We start from the raw sequence: 21,280 nt of genomic DNA, 5'->3' as shown, positions 1-21,280 counted from the left end.
AAGCTAGTTGGAGTTCAGCTGCAGCCTTGGCTTTCCTGGTTTGCTCCCTGCAGGACCAGACCAATGCAGAATATGGTGACTAGGTACCAGCAGCATCAGGACCTAGGAAGAACTGGCGGCAGAACCCAGTGACAGCAACAGCAAGGCCCACTCGGCTGCACCCCAACCCCAGCCTCCCCCAGCCCTAGCCAGAAGCTTCTGCCTACCAGAGGCTTCCAGCCTGGCAACCCTGGAGCTGTTCTCCCACCTTCCTCCATCAAGGAGTGGAGAATCAGGTAAGAATGGGTAGGGGGGAGGGGAGGGGTGAAGGACTGTCCATGCAGCAGGAGCCAGCCTGACCCAGCTGGCTCCTGCTGCACCATGTGGACCCAGCCCTGCAGCTGGGAACCGTGCATTGCCAGAGCAGTGGGCAGGTGAGGAAGGGAAGCAGTGGCAGGAATGGGGAGAGGCAGGAAGGATAACGGGGCCCTGGGGGTCAGGGCTGGTGGTAGCAGGAGCCAGCTAGGAATTGTGGGTGCTAGGTTGGCTCCTCATGTGTTCTACGGTCCCATTATTGCAGCTGGGAACTCCACAGTGCAGCACGGAGCTTGCTGGGCTGGCCTGGCCGGGCATCTTCCAGCAGCATGCACTTCTAGGCTGCAACATCAGGACTGCAGAACATAGGAGCCAGCCTAACACTCACAGTTCCCAGGAGGCTCCAGCTGCTGCCTCTATCACAGAGACTGCAAGCCTGCAGCCCCTGCGCTGAAGTCAGCTGTCTTCCCCACACCTCGCTGCACAGGTCTGTGGACTCCATTGGGAGTGGAAGGAGCCCCACCCCTTGCTTCCCTGTGGAGTCCAGCATGGGGCTTTCCCTGCTGTTGGCAGCAGGGGCTATGTGCCATGTGGGGGGGCGGTCCTCACAGCCCCCACCCTCCCTTACACCCCACAAACTTCACACCCATACCCTACCTGCATAATCCCCCACACCCCAATATACCATAATCCCATCTGCACAGCCACACCCCTTTAACTCTCCCCCCACACACACAACCCCCACATCCAATATAAAAGAGTGAGACTATTTTTGAGTTATTACGCAATCCCTTCAATATACAGTACACAAACGCATCATGACAAATATTTTTTGTAATAAAATTAAAGTAAGTTTTAGAAGGTGTTTGACTTCTAGTGTATGCTTTTGTTTTTTTCTGGCTCTAAAATGGCATCACCCCGCTCCCAAGAAGAGTATTTTTGGGGGTCAGCCTCAAAACAAAACAAGGCAACTTAAGACATTTTGAAATGTTTGCCTGCAGGGAAACAGAAACTAAAGTAAGGAGAGGGAGCAGGAAAAGGAGGGGAAGGAGTGCTCTTATTATTGACTGTGTAGCTGGCCAGTGACTGTCACCCTTCCTGAGGTCTCTTCCAATCCCAGTGCTCTGAGGCAGGGATGGAAAAACTGCATAAAAGGCAGCATTGTCTGAACTGCCTTGCCTTCTGCCTTGGTGTCAGTTGAGTGAGGGCGCACCTTAGCACACAGTGTCACCCACCCATGTCACAAGTTTTGCTTGTCAGCACCTAGAGGTGCAGGGCTCCAGACCCCAGAAGCCCCTGCACCCATCCTTCAAAGCTGGCAGGCTTTGTGGCCTCAGCATGGGCTACCAGACCTGCAGCTTTCACCCTGCTGCACCTTAACACGCAGTGTCACCCATGTCACAAGTTTTGCTTGTCCACAGCTCAAGGTACAGCTTCCCTCAAACCCCTGCACCTATCTCCTTGAAACTTGGCAGGCTTTGTGGCCTCAGCAGGGGCTAGCTGTGGCTTAACACATACATGTGACATGAGTTTTTTGCTTTCAAGACTTTGAGGTGCAGTTTCCCTGCACCAACTTTTTGAAACTTGGCAGGCTTCATGCCTTGAAAAGGGGCTACCATTCATAGTTTCATAGTTTCTAGGGTCGGAAAGGACCTGAGCAGATCATCAAGTCCGACCCCTGCCATGGCAGGAAAGGGTACTGGGGTCAAACGACCCCAGTAAGGTGTACATCATTAAACCTATTCCTATAGGTTTAATCCAAATCAGGCCCGAAATGACAAAGTTAAAGGTTGTTTCGAGCTTCCTCATTATAGCCTATGGGCAAAACGTCAAAACAGCAAAACTGTTTCGATGAAACAAAACGGAACAGCAGTTTCAAATTGAAATGAAATTTAAAATGAAACACTGTTCCACTGAAATGTTGAAATGCAAGTCGAAACAGAATAGTACCGTTTTGCACAGCCCTAATGTTTATGTTAATTTAAGAATACAAATTAAGGTAATTAGTAATCATATTCATCAAACAATTTGTTTTTTTAAGAAGTCATTTCTCTTAGATTTCACTGTGATCTAGGTATGACTCACTTTTCAAGTCTTTAATAATTCAGGAATACATTTGTAACTGGCACCTAAAATCATTAGTATCTGTCATGCACAGAATCTTTAACTGTCACTGCTTTTATTTGAATCAGTTTATCTAGAAGTGGGTGGATAGTCTGGAACAAAGCTGGCTGAGACATTTTCACTGAAACTTTTTTCAGTGAAAAAAAATTGGGGCAGAAGAGGAAGATGGTTGAAAGGGGAGAAAAGCACTTTTTGACTAGCTCTATTTATACTAAGTAAAATTTGGTTTACCAAAAGAACCAGAGGAAATTGGGAACAGTAAGAGCTCGGCAGAATATTAACATAAAATCAAAATGAAAAGAGATAATTAGACTTCCCAGATGATTTAAATGAAATGCCTGGTTAAATGGAATAAAAACATACATAAGTCATTTAGTCATAATCAGCTGTGGCCACCCAGTCAGTTTTCTCAGTGCGTATCATGTCATAGCAAATGAAGGCATGTCTCTTCCTTCCTCCTACCATCTTTTAAACAGACTTTGAGTTTGTCTCATGTCTTATTATTGCCTCATCCTGTTGTGCCAACATCAATGCAAAGGTATAATTATAATTGGTAATTAAGATGTATATTAAGCTTCAGTAGTCAGTCTGTTTTAGCATAGTTTCCCCACTCTCCACACATAGTCTTTAATTTCCTTCTTCCAATGTGCTTATTAATGAATGTAAAAAACTCATCAGCATTTTCAAAAGAGACTTTTCCACAGGAATGAGTAAGGCTTTTTAAGTGAGCTATATAAAGCTAATGCCTAAATTAAGGAGTGTAGAATTGTGCTAATGCCTAAATTAAGGAGTGTAGAATTGTGCTACTGAACTGGTAAAGTATGGTCTAGGAGTGGATTATACCTGGGGAGGGAATGCAAATCTGGCAAAATGCCATGGACATAAGAACTCAGACTATAGGATGAGAAGGAGAGAAAAGCATGTCTGCTGCTTCTTCCTCCTGCAGCTCCACTCTTTCCAAGTCTTCTCTTTTCTTTAAACAAATGGTGCTTAGCCTTTTGGCTGCACATGCCAAATCAGTGGCAGGGGGCCAGTCTTTTGGCTGGATTGAACCCTGGACTTCAGGCTTGGACCCACACACACAGATTTGGATCATGGGCTTGTATTGGGGCCCACAGCACCCCTGCTGGGCTCTGCGCACCAAGATTAGGATGTCTGCCCCTCAAGTTATTTGGGACAACTGACAGGAAGAAGTTTTATGCCTTTAAGCATTTGCAGTGTTGGGGCATAAACTTGAAAAATAAAGCCTTCGGGAGTTGGGGGAAAATTAATTTCTCAAGTGCAGCTTTGCTTCTGTTTTTATATTTTCAAACACTGTACATCTCATTTTCTAGTTTTATAAATTGTATAATTTTACATATAGAAAAACAGACTGGAAAGTTGTGTCTAGCTTAGCTGTATGTTACTGTACAGAGCTGACAATGGTTTAAAATCTCTGAGATCTACAAACAATTAAAGTTTGAAACTACTGATTTTCTGCGAAATAATAAACATTTGAAGTGGAATAGCCAACTGTTTGACATGGCCCAGCAATATGAACCAAAACTGAGGCAAGAGCGGATGGATGTCAACTCTCAGACAACTGTTGGAAGGCAATAATGTAGGTTGTTTTCAGACTAGCAGTGCCAGACTGTGTCCAAGTCCATTAGCAATAAACAGGAGAGGGAAAGGGTCGCTTAGGGCTAGAAACAGACATTACCCAATTAAACAGATTAGCTGTGCCACAATATGTCACAGCACAGTTGATCTTCACTGGGTGAAATGCACATCATCAGTTGTCACGATACAATTTTACTTTGCCTGCCCAGCTAGACCTGTCCTCTGAGATCACTAGGAAGCAGGTCTGGCTGAGCTTGGAAGGGTAGAGGTGGCTGGAGAGTATGAGCAGCTCAGGCTGCTGTACTCTCCCGTCACAGACGCGTATTGTAGGAAGGGGTAAGATGGGCCAGCCAATCAACTTTGACCTATGCCCTCACCTGCTGTCAGCTGTCTGCAGATAGGCTGGGGAGCCTACCAAGCATGCTGAAATGCATGCTCTGGGGCCCAAGGCTAGGTGCCAGCAACAATGCAGTCTGCCTGCACAGCATGCACCTTCCCCCCGCCCCCCCTCCCCGACACCCAGCATGTGTATGGTGGTCTATCAGTAGGGTTTCCAGCCATTCAGACTAAACTGCTAAACTTCTAATCATTCATTGGAATGCTTGCATGCACCCCGAGAGCCCAGTACAGCACCCCAGCATAACATATAATGCCGGAAGTAACCGATGCTGATTAAACTTCTCCAAGGATAGAACCAAGCTCCTTAGTGATCTCACTAGTGACTACTCGGTAAAGGGAGGGAATAGCCACACTACCTTCACTTTACCACAATCATTTCTTGCCCCTACTCTGTGTTTTGTGAATCTGTCCAGTCATTCCCTTCACTTTTATTACAAGTACCCCAAAATAAAGTGTTTTGGAAATACTGAAAAAAAGTTTTGACTTTCCAAACTGTTTTGCTGGGCCCAAAGCATTTTTTATGCAGGGCAGGGGAACAGGGAAGCCTGGAAAAAGTTAAATCAATCTACAATGAATGTTGGTTTTTTTGTTTGTTTGTTAAACTGAAAAAACGGTTATTTTGAATGGCCTTAATTACTAATGACGTGAAAAAGCAAGTGTGTTTCTAATCTTAAAAAACTAATCAAATATTAGGCATGTGTTTAAACAGAACTTGAGCTTTCAAGTTCACTGAGATGCAATGTACTCAAAGACGACTGTAGTTATGAGCACAACTGTCAGTGCAAGAAACGTGATACATTATGTCAATACTATTGAGCAGAGCAAAGGGGAAGTGAAGAAATATAGCTGGAAATGAAATTTGAGGTGTTTGCTTTTGGGAAGCAGTTACTTTCTTCTGGAAATAATATTGCTGTTTTCTTCCCTGAGGGTGCTTCAGGTTGTATGAACTTTAGGGGTTTGAAAAAGGAGGAGAGGAATGGAAAGAGGAAAGAAATAACATTTTTTCTAAGTGTAATTGCTGCTCTCTCATAAACTGCTTCTATTGCAGTACTAGACTGGCCAAAGCTTTGCAATAAAGCTTGAACTTTCTGCATATTATTTTACAGCAGTCAGTGACATTAAGAGTGGGAGAAGAGAGAGTATGTTTATGGTACTTCTTTCCTATTTTCTAGTTGTAAACATTTTGAGAGAAGTAATAAGCATACTTGTACTATTATCTGTTTAAGACAACATTTTGTGAATATTGAATGGAAAGCCTAAATGCGAAGGTTGTTGGAGCCTGTGTCCATACACATGCACTTAGGAGCAAATACAGGCATTTAATAGTGCTTTTTAAAGTTGTTTTATATGCAGGACCCAATAAAATTCATGGCGGAAGTGCGCTGAGCAGCAGCAACTTTAATCTTTCAGGTTCCCCTGTGCTCCCCTCCCCAGTTGTAGGAGGGGCCCAGCTGCTCACTCCTGATTGGCACAGAGGCAAAAACCATAGTTTTAAAAATGGCACTGCTTTTGCCTTCCGGCCAGTCAACAGCAAGCAGCAGGGCCACCAGGGCCCCATTAGCCAACCAGCAACGGGGGGGGGGAGCATGTGGGGGAGCCTGCAAGATTAAAGGAGCCACTGCACAGCCCACTTTCACCATAAATTCAGTAAGGTTCTATTTATATGGAAAGCAGCTCAACTACTGGAGAAACTTCGGATGGAGGAAGCTTAACATTTTGAAAGCAATCAATGAATGGAAAATGGAAGTAATGAATCCATGACTCATTGAAAACAAAACATGTTAATATTTAACCTCTCAACAGTATGCGAGACAATTTACTTACAAATGTTTGTATTGCCTAAAGGCACTCAAAATTTTAGGGTCCCATAGATAAGTTTAGCAACTGAATATAAAGCAAGACATCCTTTCATCATTTTGCCCATTATAAACTCTTACTTTTTCCAAATGCATAAGGAATTATTTCAAATGAATGTGATCTACCATGCATTCATAAATATCAAACATCATTAAACTAAAGCAAATGCTAGTGGTATTAAAGCTTGTTTCATTTTATATACTCAAAATGAAAACCCTGTCCTATAAGAAAATACAGTGAAAAAAGCAGAAGAAACTAAGATAAAGACACAAGAGTGCATGGTAAGGCAGGTAGGAATGCTTGCCAAAATAATAATACACTAAAGCAAAGAGATTTGGACTACTACTGCTAAATAATTTGGTCCATGGCTTCAGCCTGGTTTAAATAGACTGTCATGAAGGTTCTGTACAGATTATTTATAAAACAATCAGGTTAGTACAATTATACATGAATATATGCATCATTTTACTTTTAATTTTATTGTTATTACATTTAATAATTAATATAGTGATTTATTGTATTTTGATATTATTTCAATAACACAAACAGCCTTTAACCTCCTCAAGTCACCCACAATCTCTATTCAAGCACAGTTTTTAATTTTGGCATTAGAGGAGGCTAAAAGCTATTTGTGTTATTTAATATTGATCCATCAGAGAAAAATCTTCTGATGCCAATGGCCTCAGTTAAGCTTTAAGAACACAATTACAATGTCTAAGCAACATGGTAGAGTGCTCGCTACCTGGGCCAGAATTATTTTACAGAGTACTAAAATTCACCACCCTATATAGAAGGGCTACCTTATTATGGTTGCTAGCTTTCTGTCCTTTTTCATTAGCCAAGGCTGTACCAGGACAGGTTGGACAAGTCTAGTCCTTTTTGACCTAGCCCCACACCTCAAATTTTAACATTCTCTCTTAATGACTTTCTCTTGAATATATAGGCAGGGTTGAGGCACTTTTGCCTGCAGGCAGTAAAGCTAGTCTTCTTTCCAACAGGATTATCAAGTTTCTAGCATTTTTAACAATAGAAAAACAACACAGAACTTCCTTCTTGTATTTTCATTACACCCAGTGAAGGAACTTCTGTTTCCAGACAGCTGGACACAGGCAGGACCCAGGAGTTCTCATGATCCAGTACGAACTAAATGCAGCGTCTTCTGCTTCCCACTTTTACTACACTATTAGCCCCATTCTTTCCCTTTCACTTACACTGGCATATCTTCATTGACTTAAGTCAGGGTAGGGCAAAATACAGCCTGTGGGATTCTATCTAGCCTCTGGCAGGTCCCTTTGCCATGGCTGGCCCAGGTGCAACGCAAGCCATAGCACATATCACTTCCAGGCATGGAAGTTCTACCTGGTACAGAGTGAAGCCCACCCTATCCCCATGCGCAGCTCTCAGGTACACTGGGAGCTGCAGTCCACAAGGTCAGGTGGTATAATGGTGGGGCAGCTGGGCTTCACTTCCTGGCAGCAGCTTGCACCCCACCTCACACCCACCACCAGGGGCAATGGACAGAGGGGGCAGACGGGGTGTCTCAGTGCCCCTGACCATGGAACCAGTGCCCATGACAAGGATGTGTGGGGAACAGATTGCGGCTCTGCTCCAGCCCCACACTGTTACTACTCTGTGATTCCAGCCCCACCTGCCCATCCTGCTCCCAGGCACTACTCCCCACCCACCCTGGGCCCTAGCCCATTTGTACAGTCAAGGGTACCCCACCCATCTGCACCACACCCCCAGCAGTGAGTGTGGAATGCACAAGCCTGGAGCCAGATAGAATCAGTTGGAATCTCCCTGGCCCCTGCAATCCCACCTCAACATAGGGTAGTGTAAATAGCCATGACAGGGGACCAAGGCCAGGTTGGTACTCATCCACCCCCCTGGCCCTCAACAGCTCACCAAAACTCCTTAAGCGGTCCTCCAGATCAAATAATTGCCCGGCACTTCAAACTGTGTAGCTGAGAGAAAAGGGGAGGAGAGGGGGGGAAGTAGGCCTAAAAGCCTCCTTATTCCTTGCCTAAACACAGTATTCTAGAAGCATTTCCTTCAGATCAGCAGAAAGAAAAGAAATGTTTGCTTGTGAAGATGACATTTTAAAAACTGACAAACTTCAATCTTTAACCTCAGTGCTAGTTCAATAATTTTACTTATAGGATACATGTAAGACATTCAGAACCTGTATGTGACCATGCCTCCTTTCTCATACAACTAGTTTTAATGCAGCCTGCCTCCAAGCCAGAGTTTCTCTTATCTTGGCACAAAACAAAAGAATCTACCCCTGCAGCTGAGAGCTGTTTTTATAACTGTTTGTATGCAGGTGAAAAAAATCTGCTTAGTTACCGCAGATAACAAGAGACAGGCTAGAGTTATATGGACAAAATCAGCTGAGAGCCACAGCTAAAGAAATTACTCAGGGGGTAGTGAGGGAGAACAGGGGTCAGTCAGCCAGGTCTCCCCTTCTCAAGACACGTTCCAGCAATAACTTAAATTGAATAAATATTCCCATAGTTTGAGATTTAGTCCCACCATTCTGTATTGCAACCATCCTACACACTGTTCTCCAAGCAGCCACTCTTCTGGCCTTCTCTGTGATTATCTATGCAAAGAGCAATGGAAAGTGAGCTAAAATTTAACCTACATTCATGAGGACTGTGCTCCACAGCAGCCTATTTAAGCCTAATCCTGTATTTTAGCATATCCAAAGTTATCTGCCTAATCCAACCACAAAGAGCTGCAATCTGCAAGTTTTACTCCCAGCCTTCTCCCCAGGTTCAGACTTTTTATGATGTTTTTGTTGTGGTGAAAACATAAATATTCAAGAGCTTTTGACTTTCACTGACTTCTCACCCAGTTGACAATGTTATAGCCAGGGAGAAAAAAGTCACAGTCAAGTAGAACAGGAATGTTCTGAGATTTTCAGTTGTCTCATGAGTAGAACTAAGGGAATTTTCTACAACAAACAGCATGTTCTTGAAAAATGGAGTTTCAAGCAGACCAAAGCCATTCACAAATTTGGTCTGGGCTTGGGGAATGGTTTCACACAAAAGGTCGAAGGGAAGCACAAAAATCCAAAACATATTTCATCATTGGCTTTGAAGTAATATTTTTCACTTTATAATTTACTTAAATTATAAAGAGACATTAAGGATTAGAAAAAGTTAGGTAATGCAACCAAGGGGGAAAATATTTTGGGTGAAATGAACATAATGTGCATCAACCCAAAACATAAACATTACATTCTGTCAAAAAAGAATAAAAACAACCTTTTTTTAAAAAAAAATTTGAACCAAATCAAATTTCCTCATAGTTTTAATTCAGTCACTAAGTAAGTATAAGTATACTACTGCTCTGTGCAGCGGGTAGTTTGAACCCTAAATGTCAACATGCACAGGCATGTAGGCTTGCTTTTGCTTCCTAACCTATGGATCTTATGTCCTGTTCTAGACAATTCCCTGTCAAAAATGATGTGGGGGAAGGGGAGAGGGCAGAGACAGAGCCCTGCCCCCCCCTTCCATCCCAGGGCCCAATCCCCCGTCCCTCCTGCTGTTTGGGGTCCCCCCATCCCTGCCGCAGCAGCAGGGGGAAGGGAGAAGGCCCAGGCCTGATGCAGGGGCGGACTGGGCCTGAGGGTGGAGAGAAGTTGGGCCAGGGAGCAGTGGGCCCAGGTTGACCAGAAGAGCGGGCTCGGGGCTGATGTGGGGAAGTGGGAGAGGAGGCCCGCTTCTCCCCTCCCACCACAGCTGCCATGCTGAGCTGGGCCAGGCTTACTGCCCTCCCCACCACAGCGGGCTGACTTTTCCCCCCCTCACTCGGGCTTGCTCTCCCGCCCTGCACCGGGCCTGAGGCCAGTCTTCCCCTAGCCCCACCATCACCGCTATGGCACACCCAATCCTCCCTCAACCCACTGGGCCCACTCGGGGATGCGAGGAGCAGGAGAGGGGCTGATGTTGGGGAGGAGTGGGCCTGCTCCTTCTGTCCCCCAGCCAGTGGCGAAGCCATGTTGGGCCAGGTCCACTGTTCCCCTCCACCCCTCCCACCGCTGCAGGATGGCTTTTCCCCCACTTGGGTCCGCCCCCCACCGCGCTGGGCCTGGGCCCGCTCCCGTCCCACCCCCCATGTTACCTGCAGGGAGCTGTCTGCTCTGTTGCCACCACCTCCAGGGAGCAGGGCGGGGATGGAGCGGCCAGCTGTGCTGGCCGCACCCCCGTGTCCCCACCATCATGGCAGCAGGCTGCTTGCTGTCAGAATGCTTCTTTGCACTCTGATTGGCTGTTTGTCAGCCAATCAGAGTGTGAATGAAGTGACAGATGGACTTAGGCTTTTATAATAGTAGAATTACCAATGTCTGACAAACACTGCCTTGCTTTGAAAAGGCCAGCCTGTGACACTACCAGCTGCAGCTTAAATAGATCCCAAGTTTAAGTCTGCAGCTTAAACAGATCCCAAGAGGGTAAATTTTCTAATCCTAACCCTAAGCTCCTCTGGACCCACTGGAAGATCTGCAGCGAAATCAGAAACACTGAGGCGAAGACACTGTCCAACTAGCAAGGACCATAGGAATCCCCCTGCAAAAAAGTGTAAGGCTCAGGGCCTGCACTACATGCATACTCAGAGAGACTGTACCTGCTTCACAAGTGAAAATCTTTCACACTCATGTTTATACTGTAATTTATTCAAAATCAAAACACTTAAGCAATTTTCATTATAACCCACCAAGGTATTTTTCTACCAAAAATTTAAGATTAAGAATAAACTTCCTAAATTTCTTGGCCAATTCTATCTATCCCTATTTTTAGTGATGGTGGAGTGCAGGAAACATGACCATACAAAAGACAGTAATTATATTTGTATTTTGTCACTGATGCCTTCATTATTTTAGTGCTTTGAAGCATTTTCAGATCCCTCTGTTATTACTTTTGTGTCTACTTCTGTATAACCCACCCTACAGACTTTTTGGAAGCATCAGTCAGAAGCAAGGGCTACCAAGTGGCATGCATCTTGGAGGGCACTCATACTGACACTGCTCCAATGTCTTACTTCAGTTAAGCTCTCATACACCCAACTGCCCCTTGTACCTCACACCCCACTAGTTTCTGTTAAGCTTTCCCTGTGTACCCACTATAACTTTCCTAGACTGAGCTGCCACCCTCAAAATTCCAGGTTTTCCCCTTCCTGACACTCTCTTTCTTAGGCACTCTTTCCCCTCCCTCCCAGCAATGTCATCTACCATCAGCTGGTCCCCTAAATTTTTCCCCCACTTTCCAGAAGTGTTCTACATGGAGCTGCTCACAGTGTGGCAACTGGTTATGTAGTATTTTTCCCTTTCTTTTTCCACAATGTTTAAAATGTTTTCCAAACTACTGAAAACATTTAGAAGTTACTTGTTTCTTCCTTTTTTTCCAGGCTTTCCTTGGAAAATATCATCAAATATCCTGTTCCACAGGAATGATTAACCAGTTCATCTTCTTGAGATTGGCTAATCACGGTTTCAGATTTCTCAACAAAACCAAATTGGATTGTTACACATATAAAATGTAGAAGTGAAAGAATGCTTTAAAAAAAAGTGGACAAGGCTAACACTGGGCACTTTCAAATAGACAGCCAACCAATAGCCCTTTGTGAAGGAGGCCACAGGAACAGCAGAGAATGAAATCCTTGCTACCAAATGCAATCTGACTTCAAAAATGCAATTGAAAAAGCTTCCATTCTCACACAAAGCATTAGATTTTTCAGAGTAACTTCTATAGAATTGTGTATAGTTTCCAAGTTTTTCCCCTATGAAACTTTTAACATAAAAAACCCTTATTATCTTCCACTGCCGACTAGTCTGTTTACTGGAGAACGTATTAGTACCTGCTCCCACAGTACCACCCAACTGGAAAGGAATGAGAAAAGGAATACAGAAGCACTGCCTGCTTTCCTTGTAAAATCCTTCCTCAAAAACATCATGTATTTTTTCTCCCCCCACCACTTCCTTGATCTACTGTAATCTGTTGTTGTTCCTTACCTGCCTGGCTTGGATTTTAAATTCCTTGGAACAGAAGACTGCTATATTTATTTTTAGTAATTAAAAGCAAAGCTGAGAATTCATGGGACGTTCCAAACTGGCAGAGGTCAGAAGGCCTCAGCCCCAGTGAGCGCATATTTCTCCACAAGCCTGAATTGGGGACAAATATAGCATTTTTGGCCAGATAGAAAGCCAGTTTCTCAATACCCTATTCCACGTGTATTTGTATCCAAATAAGAATTAACCTAAATAATTTTCCGGAATTTTTCAAATTAAATCTCATATTTTAAACTAGATTGGCATCCCAATAAGCAGCATAATGATAGCAAAAGTAGATCCACAGCCCGTGGAATGGTTCTTTTGACTGAGTTCAGGGAGGTGTAGATCAGGACCTCAATCCCAAATCCTTCTCAACGTGCCTATATACCTGTGCCATAGTAAACTAATAGCTATTGCTGCGCTATATACCGTGACACTAGTCTTGCTATGGAAGCAGTCTTGCAACCACTGATATAATTGTGAAGTCATGGCATTGCAGTGTTTACAGGTACAAAGAACTGACTTGCTGTGTGGCTTTGGACAAACAGACTCTTCCTCTTCTCCATTCCTCCCCCACCCTTTGCCTGGCTTGTCTGTTTAGAAAACAAATTCTTCACAGAAGGCCTCAGCTGTGGCCCCAATACAAATAAGTATTGTCATCTGAAACAGTTTACCACATTAAATGGGTTCTTTTTAAAGAATTCTTCCCCATAATGAAAATGATACATGGGCAGGAAAACAAAAAAGTGAACTTCACAGCATGGTTTGAAGTAGTTTCTGCTAAACAAACTGTTTTCAGGGTATTTCCTGGAAGTCTCCAACAGATTTTTTTCCACTAGAATAGCTTTCTTGCTGTGACAGGTTACTTTTCACCCACAAACATCAATACACATGCTAAAAGGGGTACACATTAGAAATACGTTTTGAAAGAACCTTTAAGGTCACATAGTCTCTGCAAAACTAAACCATTCCAAACAAATACCTACACAGAATCTTATACACTTCCAGGGAAGATCCTACAACTTCCATGGGTAGCTTGTTCTACTGCCTTGCAGTGCTTGGTGCCAAAAAAGTGTTCTGATGTTTAATCTAACCCTGAGTTGCTCTTTGCTACATTTTAAACCCACTGCTTCATGACTTGTCCTCTGTGGCAAGGGAGAGCAGCTGTTCTCCCTCTTTCTATGGCAGCCTTTCAAATCTTTGAAATCTGCTATCACCACACTGACACCCTTCCCCCCCTCCCCTTAATCTGTTCTACAAACTAAACATACCTAGCTTTCTCAACCCTTCCTGGTACAGCTTGCATTCCAACCTTTTATCATCTTTGCTGCTCACCTTTGGACCCTATTTTCTCTACATCCTTCTTAAAATGCTGAGCCCAGAACTGCACATACCTCCAGCCAAGCAAAATGATAAGAGCGCAAAGCTCACAGAAGTCAATAGAATTATTTCAGTTGACTTCAGAAGAATTTTAGATTAAGGGCCCAGTCCCAGATCATCTGAATTCTTATCATCTCCCTTGCCTTTTATAAAATGCTTCTGTTAACGCACCCCAAAAATGGCACTTTTTTTGTAGCTGCATCACAATGCTGACTTACATGAAGCTTGTGAACCATCATAACCACCAGTGCCTTCTTGACCAAGCTAGTATCAAGCCAATATACCTAACATTTGTTTTCCATTCCCTACATACAGCACCTTAAATTTCTCTTTGCTGATTTTTATTTTGCTTAAATATGGCCCAGCTCTCTAACTGATCAAGATTCTTTTGAATCCTATTCCTATACAATAGTGTTTGTAACCCCACCCAGTTTTATGAGGAAATTTTCATCCAAGTGATTAATAAAAATGTTAAACTGTTAGACCGAGAACAGACCGCTGTGGTATCTTCCTGGAAACCTCCTGCCATTCGGACACGAATAGCATAGGATAGAAATCAAATAAATGGATCCAAAAGGCTCAGAGCAGCTTACAATAAAACCACCAACCCACAGACAGGATTCTACAAACCATCCCCCCACCTCAAGATATATGGGAACACTAATGTAAATACATTTTTGAAGCACAATTATTCATCCAAAATGTCCAAAATATAGTATAAAATTACTGATCTTACAAGTTATCTGTGCATGCAGTAAGCTTCCCACTCACTCATCAGTAACATAAATGCACCAAGTTAGGACATAATGAAAAAAATTAGTTATTCTTGACTTGCAATTATTCAGCTCAATATGGATCCATCAGATAACCATGTTGGACTTTGCCAGAAGCCTTACTGAAGTCTAGGTATATTATGCTCACCTTGTTCTCATCAGCCGCTAAAGTAGTTGCTCCATCAAAGAAAATCAAGTTAGTTTGGTGCAATTCATTCTTAACAAATCCATGTTGGCTGGTAGTGATCACCCCCTTCCTCCTCCAGGGATTTACAAATTGTTTTATAGTTAGTTCTTGTAATTGCTCAAGTATCGAATCAATGTTGACCAGTCTATAATTTCCTATAATTGCCCCCATTCTAAATGGAATAAAAAGCCCAGGCATTGACAGCTTAAGAGACTTACCCAACATTACACAGTGAGCTACTAACAGAACTTTCAAAATAATTCTAATTTTGTGATTTGTAATCCACTAGGGACCACCCTACATTAGGACTTGTGTATGCTAGGAAAGCTTCTGCCATTCTATATAGATGTTGGCAGTGTCCCATAGTGGAAACACAAGTATAGCTACACCATGCCTCAAACAGCTTATGTTAAACTGACAACAAAAGCACTTTTTCCATAGCAGAGCTGCACATCCGCTACACTGGTTAATCAGGTGCAATATTTTTATATTGCCAAACTAACAATTTTGCTGGCAGAACCTTGTAGTACAGACAAGGCTGCAGATAAGAGGCACAGTAGCCACACATATTTGTCTTAAAGTTTTATGCCTGTGAAAAACTGGCATGATTGGCAGTCTCAAAAATGTCAATAAGCAGCAAAGCTTTAGGCAATGCTTCCTTATCCCATGTCCTAGGGGCCAGAGTGAAAGCAAACCTTTCTAAAGCACAGATCAGGGATATTCTGAAATTAGCTTCCACTCCTACTTGTACTTGTTAACCTTCAGAGCAAACTGGAAGCTCCACTTATTCACTAAGATTTGCACACAAAGGAACAGACTGAGCAGGGTGAACTCAGGCTGCAATCAGAAGACAGTATAAGGAGGAATAGGGAAAAAGAATAATTTGCATTGATATTTATGACTATTATTTTGGATACTCCACGCACACCCAGCCAGTGTGGTGATGGGCACAATGCAAATACACTCAATGCAACTGACACATTTGCATGCTTAGCCCTAGCTGAGCCAGTGAGAATACAGCACTTTTTGGCTACAGCCAAAATCCAAACTCTGACCTCCAAGTAAAGGAAGAACTGGAAGTTGCCGTTTAGTGTCAGAGGCCCCTTTGCCTGATGTTTGAACTATTGACCAATGGGCAGTATTATCAAGTATCGAGTAACAAGCATCACAGACATGCCTATGCCTGAAAACCCTAGCTCCTATAGAGAAAAGTGTGGTCATTAGCTCAAGGAAGTCAGTCATTACATTTTGTGAGAAATATCCTTAGAAAGCCCATGCCAAACCCAAAAGGCTGCCATCTGCTGCTTCCACAGCTACTAGACAGGCCAGGTGGCTGGCAGAGTGCTTCCTTTTCACATGCTCTTTCCAGGATCCACCAGACTAGAGGGTTTCTGTCTGTAGCCACACCATAGCCTTTAGTACATGTTTTGCAGGGACAGGGTAGACTTGGAGATTAAGCAAGAGCATGACCTTCTGTGGGTGTAAGACACACAGTTCCATATGGCTCACTCAGCTCTAATGAAAGTTTTACTGTGGAAAGCAATTCACTGTGAATTCTCAGCATTTTGCCCCAATCCTCACTGCATTATAAAGCTCCATCTCCTCAAATTGCATGACATTTTCAGGGTTTGTTTGAAAAGAAACTGTTTCAACCCTCCAGACTGCAGAGCAAAAAATATTTACAACAAGACTCAAATTTACTATAAGGCATCAAAAGCCAAAAGGGAATCAGAATTCAGCACTTATCTTTTACCAGTGTCATACATCTAACCCAGTTATCTCCAAAGTGGGGTGCGCAAGACAATCCATTGGGATGCGGGAAAAAAAAATTAGAACTTCTATTTATATTTATATAAATATACATATGTTGGGGGGGGGCATGCTCAAAATTTTTTTTTATTGATGGGGTGCGTGATCAAAAAAGTTTGGAGACCACCGATCTAACCAATTACATAACATCTAGCAACTGACTCATGTTCTTCAAGCACAGGGACAACACTACCAAACACCGACAACGTAACATCTTTCCCTGCATTTTAAAAGTAACTCAGATCATTAAAAAAAAGAAGTTTTCAAAATCTAAATTACTTTCCCCCTCCCCCAGCTCTTTCAAGGTTGGAAACAGAAATAATTTCCACTTTTTCCACACCCCCCCGGCGTTTATCCTGTACCCTAGTTTAGTACAACTACAGCAATGTTTGCACTGCAGAGACTGTTGGAGAAAGACTTATTTGTTTAAAGACTTGTGTCCACTGAAACTCTTTTAAGTGCCAGGCAAACATTTCTACGTGTCTTCAGGGTCCACAGAATTTAACTCTGTGGCCACATCTGAACAGCTGCCCTGTGCTTTGCCTACACAACATCTTGCTTCAATGGGACTAGTTAAGGACACAAAAAAAACAAGAGTTGCAGAAAATATTCATCTTCTGCCTGGTCTACCCACAAAATTGCCCTGATTTTCTTACCCGTTTACAACCCAGACAAGTACGTAGTTACTTAAACATAATCACTTTGGACCCAATGGCTGCCTAAATGGGTGCATTGCGGGGCAGGGAAGGAAGCATTTTGATTAGAGCAGTTCCTGGACAGCCACTCTAATTATAATTAAAATGGCTCATTGTCAGGTGTATTAAGCCTCTCACACTTCAAAATGGATATGGGGGCACCTTAACTAAGCTCATTTGACAAGGTTTAGTTAAAGCACCCCCCCCGCAGTGACTCTGAAGTGTGGGGGGGCTTAATACAGGTGGCAGCGAGGCAATGCCAGTGCATTCTAGTAACACCACAGAGCAGACCTGATCAGTCCAGCGTGTCCAGATGCGTTCCAGTTAGCAAATGGGCACATCTATAGGTAGTTAATGCATGTAAACTAAACGGCACCTAGTAACCTTAAGCGAGGGTGCCCAGACAGCATGAGGTACCAGTTACACCCAACTGGTTAAAGACTGCACTGCGTTCTCCTGAGCCAAACTCTGTGGTGAGAGCCGTCCTTACAGGGCAAGAGCCACACATGGGTGACACGCGCTGTGAGGCTATGTATAGCATTCGGGAGCAAGCCTGGCCAGGGGCAGACTGGGGGCAGAGGGGTGCAGTTGCACCCCCTTTGCGTCCTGTTCCACCCAAACTTTAAAACCAACTGCCTAGGAGGGACAGGGAATTTCTATTCAGGCAGAGCTGATGGAGTCAATTGACTTCATGGCTCAGTCATTCCTATCTGCCTGACCTCTGATAATCTCTTGCCACTCCACAGGTGCTAATGGCCCTCTTTCTCCACGTGAATGGCCCCGCCCAGCCCCTGCAGCCTCACGGCTTGGCAACCATCCCTCCTCTAGCTCAAAGCCCGGCAAACTTTATAGCTGCACTAAAAAAAAAAAACAGCCAACCAAACAAACCCCGAAATCAGGCCGGGCTGTAGAAGCCCAGGCACGGACACCACCGACACAAAAGCCCGGCGTGTCCGAGAGGCTCAAGCGGGAGCTGAGCTGGTTTGAGGCGCCTCCAGACGAGCCGGCGGCGAAGCTCGGAGCACCCGGGGGCTGAGGGCACCGGCCTCTTCTGACCACGGCGACCTTTTCTCGCCGGCGCCCTGTGCCTTTTATAAAAAGGCTCAACCCCGCACCTGGCCAGCGGCGTCGCCGAGTCGGTGCTTGGCTCATCTCCCAGCCACTGCACTGGCCTCCTCCCCGCCGGGCGGCCACCGCTCCCGGGCCCAAGAGGAAAGTTTCCCGCCGCCGCGGAGCACAGCCCGGCCGTACTCACCATGGTGCCCCGGGCGCGGGAGCAGCCCCCACCCCGCCGCCGTGCCTCAGTGGCCCGTGTGGCCCCGGCCCCAGTCCCGGCCGCGCATCGTGCTTCCCACAATGCCCGAAACTGAAAGTTGCCCAACTCCTCCCGCCCCGTCACGCGGCGCCCGGTTCACCTGCCCGCCCCGCGCACCTGGCGGGGCGGAGCCCGGCCAACTCCCCGCCTCGGGCCCGGCCCCCGTGGAGAAAGTCCCCGAGCCGGAGGGAGCCCGGCCAGCCCGCAGAGCCGGGCGCTCCCCGGAGGTGAAGGGAAGGGTGGCGGCCGGGACCTGTGGCGCTGGCCCGCCTCGGCCTGCCAGGGGCCTGGACGGGGGAGCAGGGTCGGGCCCAGCCCCCCGCCCCCCACCGCGTGGCAGCAGACGTGACGAGCCCCCGCCGGCACTCCGCAGTCTCATGTGAAAGGCCTTGCCCGCAAGCGCTAACTCGCCTCCGGTGTCCCCGCGGGGTGTGCTTGATGCTGGGGCACACGAGGGCAGGCCGTGTCTAGGCCCAGACGCATTCCTCGAGGCTGCATGAGAACAGGGCGCAGCCTCAGGACACTGAAGGTGAAAACCGTGAGCCGGGCAGAAAGGCTGAGATCGCTAGCCCAGGTGTAGCACTGCTTACCTGTGGCTCGCACCACTTCCGAACACAGAACCGGCTCTGCACGGGGAAGTCTGCCGAGTCCGAGTGCCTGGGTACCGTTATGAGAAGCTAGTTCGGCGTGTGCTACTTCTCCGGGGCATTGCCATGCATTTTGGGGTAACTAACCCACCTGCAGCACCCTGCTGATCCCGCAGATAATGGGCAGAGAGTACAGAGCAGTGTGTTCCGTCCTTCCTTCCTGGTGTCCTTGTTGTGACAAGGCATTTAGCAGAATTCACACGTTCATTTTGGAATCTGCCCGGTGTCTCAGCATATAATGCCTGATGCCCAGGAAGGCTTAGGTGTCCAGCCAACCTCCCAATCCCCACATCTGTCTCTGTAGACCATGTATAGACCCATTGTCACCCTCTGCAGGCAACACATGACAGCTACCATTGCAGAAGATTAAAATTCAGCAAAACACTTGAACACATGGGTGGTCCCAATGGGTGTCTAGACGCATGCTGGAAGGGGTGTTTAAATTAGAACAGCTCCCGGACAGCTGCTCTAATTAAAACACCAGCATCACGCGTATTCAATGTCCTGCATTTCAAAATGGCGGCAGGGCTGTTTTAACTAAAGTTCATTCAGTCAGTTTTAGTTAAAGCACCCTCACCGCCATTTTTAAATGTGGGACACTGAATGTATGCAATGCTGCAGTATGCTGGAGCCTTCTAATTGGAACACATAGAAGCAAATGTATTGGCTTTAATGGGACTAAAGCCAAGTTTAGTGAGAAGGTGACAGAGGATCATTGCCTGTGTTGTTTTAGTTTATTCGGCTCTTTCATTTTGACTTAAATATTTGTCAGGAGTGGCCAGAGGGGCCTACAGTCTTGTCAGAAGAATGATACAAATGCATCTTCACATTTTAACATGAACAGGGTAAAAGTACCTGAACTCATATAGAAAGAAGAGTCAAAGCCGCATGGTAGGAACCATTTAGCATTATAATACAAGCTGCCAACTATTTTTAAACCTCTGCAATGGGATCCTGAAGCTCTGTGAGTTTTCAGCATATTGTCTAACCTCAGGTGGCATCGCATATTTCAACTGAAAAGAGAATTACTGAAATGGAGCCTTTACAATCTCAGTGGACAGACTATAGTGACCAACTGAAGCAACACAGGGCTCAAAGAACCTAATGAAAATCCAGAGACAGCATATCACCCAGGATTGCAGTGAGACTGTTTTAAAAAAATGGAAAATAAACAAATGTGGGTTTAAAAGGTTAGTGTCAAATTAAAAATCCACATCTGCAAGTTTCCTCTGAGAGTAAAGAGAGTAAGTTAATGATTATAGTGAAGGAATTTAAAATCAAATTTACCTGCTGCTTGCTTTTAGAATGTCACACAATTGTACAGAATGGAAATAATCTCCAGCAGATTCTCAGGCACTAGCTCTAGGTTGCAGCATCTGGGAAAGCAAGAAAATTATAAACCAAAACAGAACCCCAGACAAACTTTTCACTAACTTTTACAAAATAATGACAGCATTTATATTAATGAGGCTTCCTAACCATTCAGAATTTAAGGCCTTGTTTATATTTCTTTAAAAACACTAAATGTCTGAATCAAAATCCCAGGATTACAGATTACCCCAGGCCTGTCTCTCACCTACTGACTCCTCAATTTACATCTTCACTGACTGGCTTTCTTGCATGCATACCAGCCTCTGGCTCCTTTACTATTCATTCCATTCAGGAAAAGCACACATCAACTGCAGATGCTTCCTCAGCCTGACAAAGGGTATTTATACCTGAAAGCTTGCAAAGAAGAATTTTTCCAGTGATTTGAGTTGGTCTAATAAAAGATATCAGATTTACCCAAAGAACCTTGTCTGCCTATGTCCCTAGACCAGTGGTCTCCAGCCTTGTTGGGTAGGAGATAAATTTTTAAATTAAAAAGCAACCCAAGATCTATCTTATGCCATCACCCCCTCCTCCCCACATAGGTCAGTCTGTGGGGGGGGAGTGCAGACTGAGGTCAAGGGAGAACAAAATTATTTGGGAACTTGCCACCCCCAGAAGGTAAATCTGTGGGGGAAGGGGCGGGGGAAGGGGAAAGGGCTGTGGGGAGGGGAGGGGCAGATCGAGGCCCCAGTGGGCAGGGACGGAGAGGGGCACAGGCAGGAGCAGGGGGTGGGGGGAGTGGGCCTGGCTGGGCCAGGTGGTGGGACAACAGGAGGCC

General features: G+C 45.0%; 1 protein-coding gene across 1 annotated transcript in view; it reads right to left on the bottom strand.

The window, feature by feature from the left end:
- The window catches only part of AP1S3 (adaptor related protein complex 1 sigma 3 subunit), a 36,928-nt gene extending 18,350 nt beyond the window's left edge, over positions 1-18,578 (bottom strand). The window contains exon 1 of the mRNA XM_019533068.1: positions 18,425-18,578. Within this exon, the coding sequence (XP_019388613.1) occupies positions 18,425-18,427 (3 nt within the window). The 5' untranslated portion in view covers positions 18,428-18,578. The remainder of the gene's footprint in view (positions 1-18,424) is intronic.
- Positions 18,579-21,280: the final 2,702 nt, after the last annotated feature.

This window comes from Crocodylus porosus, unplaced genomic scaffold, assembly GCF_001723895.1.
Source record: "Crocodylus porosus isolate Cpor-Errol unplaced genomic scaffold, CroPor_comp1, whole genome shotgun sequence".
NCBI lineage: Eukaryota > Metazoa > Chordata > Crocodylia > Crocodylidae > Crocodylus > Crocodylus porosus.
The sequence above is the reverse complement of the archived record's forward strand: the minus strand, read 5'-3'. Positions and strand labels throughout refer to the sequence as shown.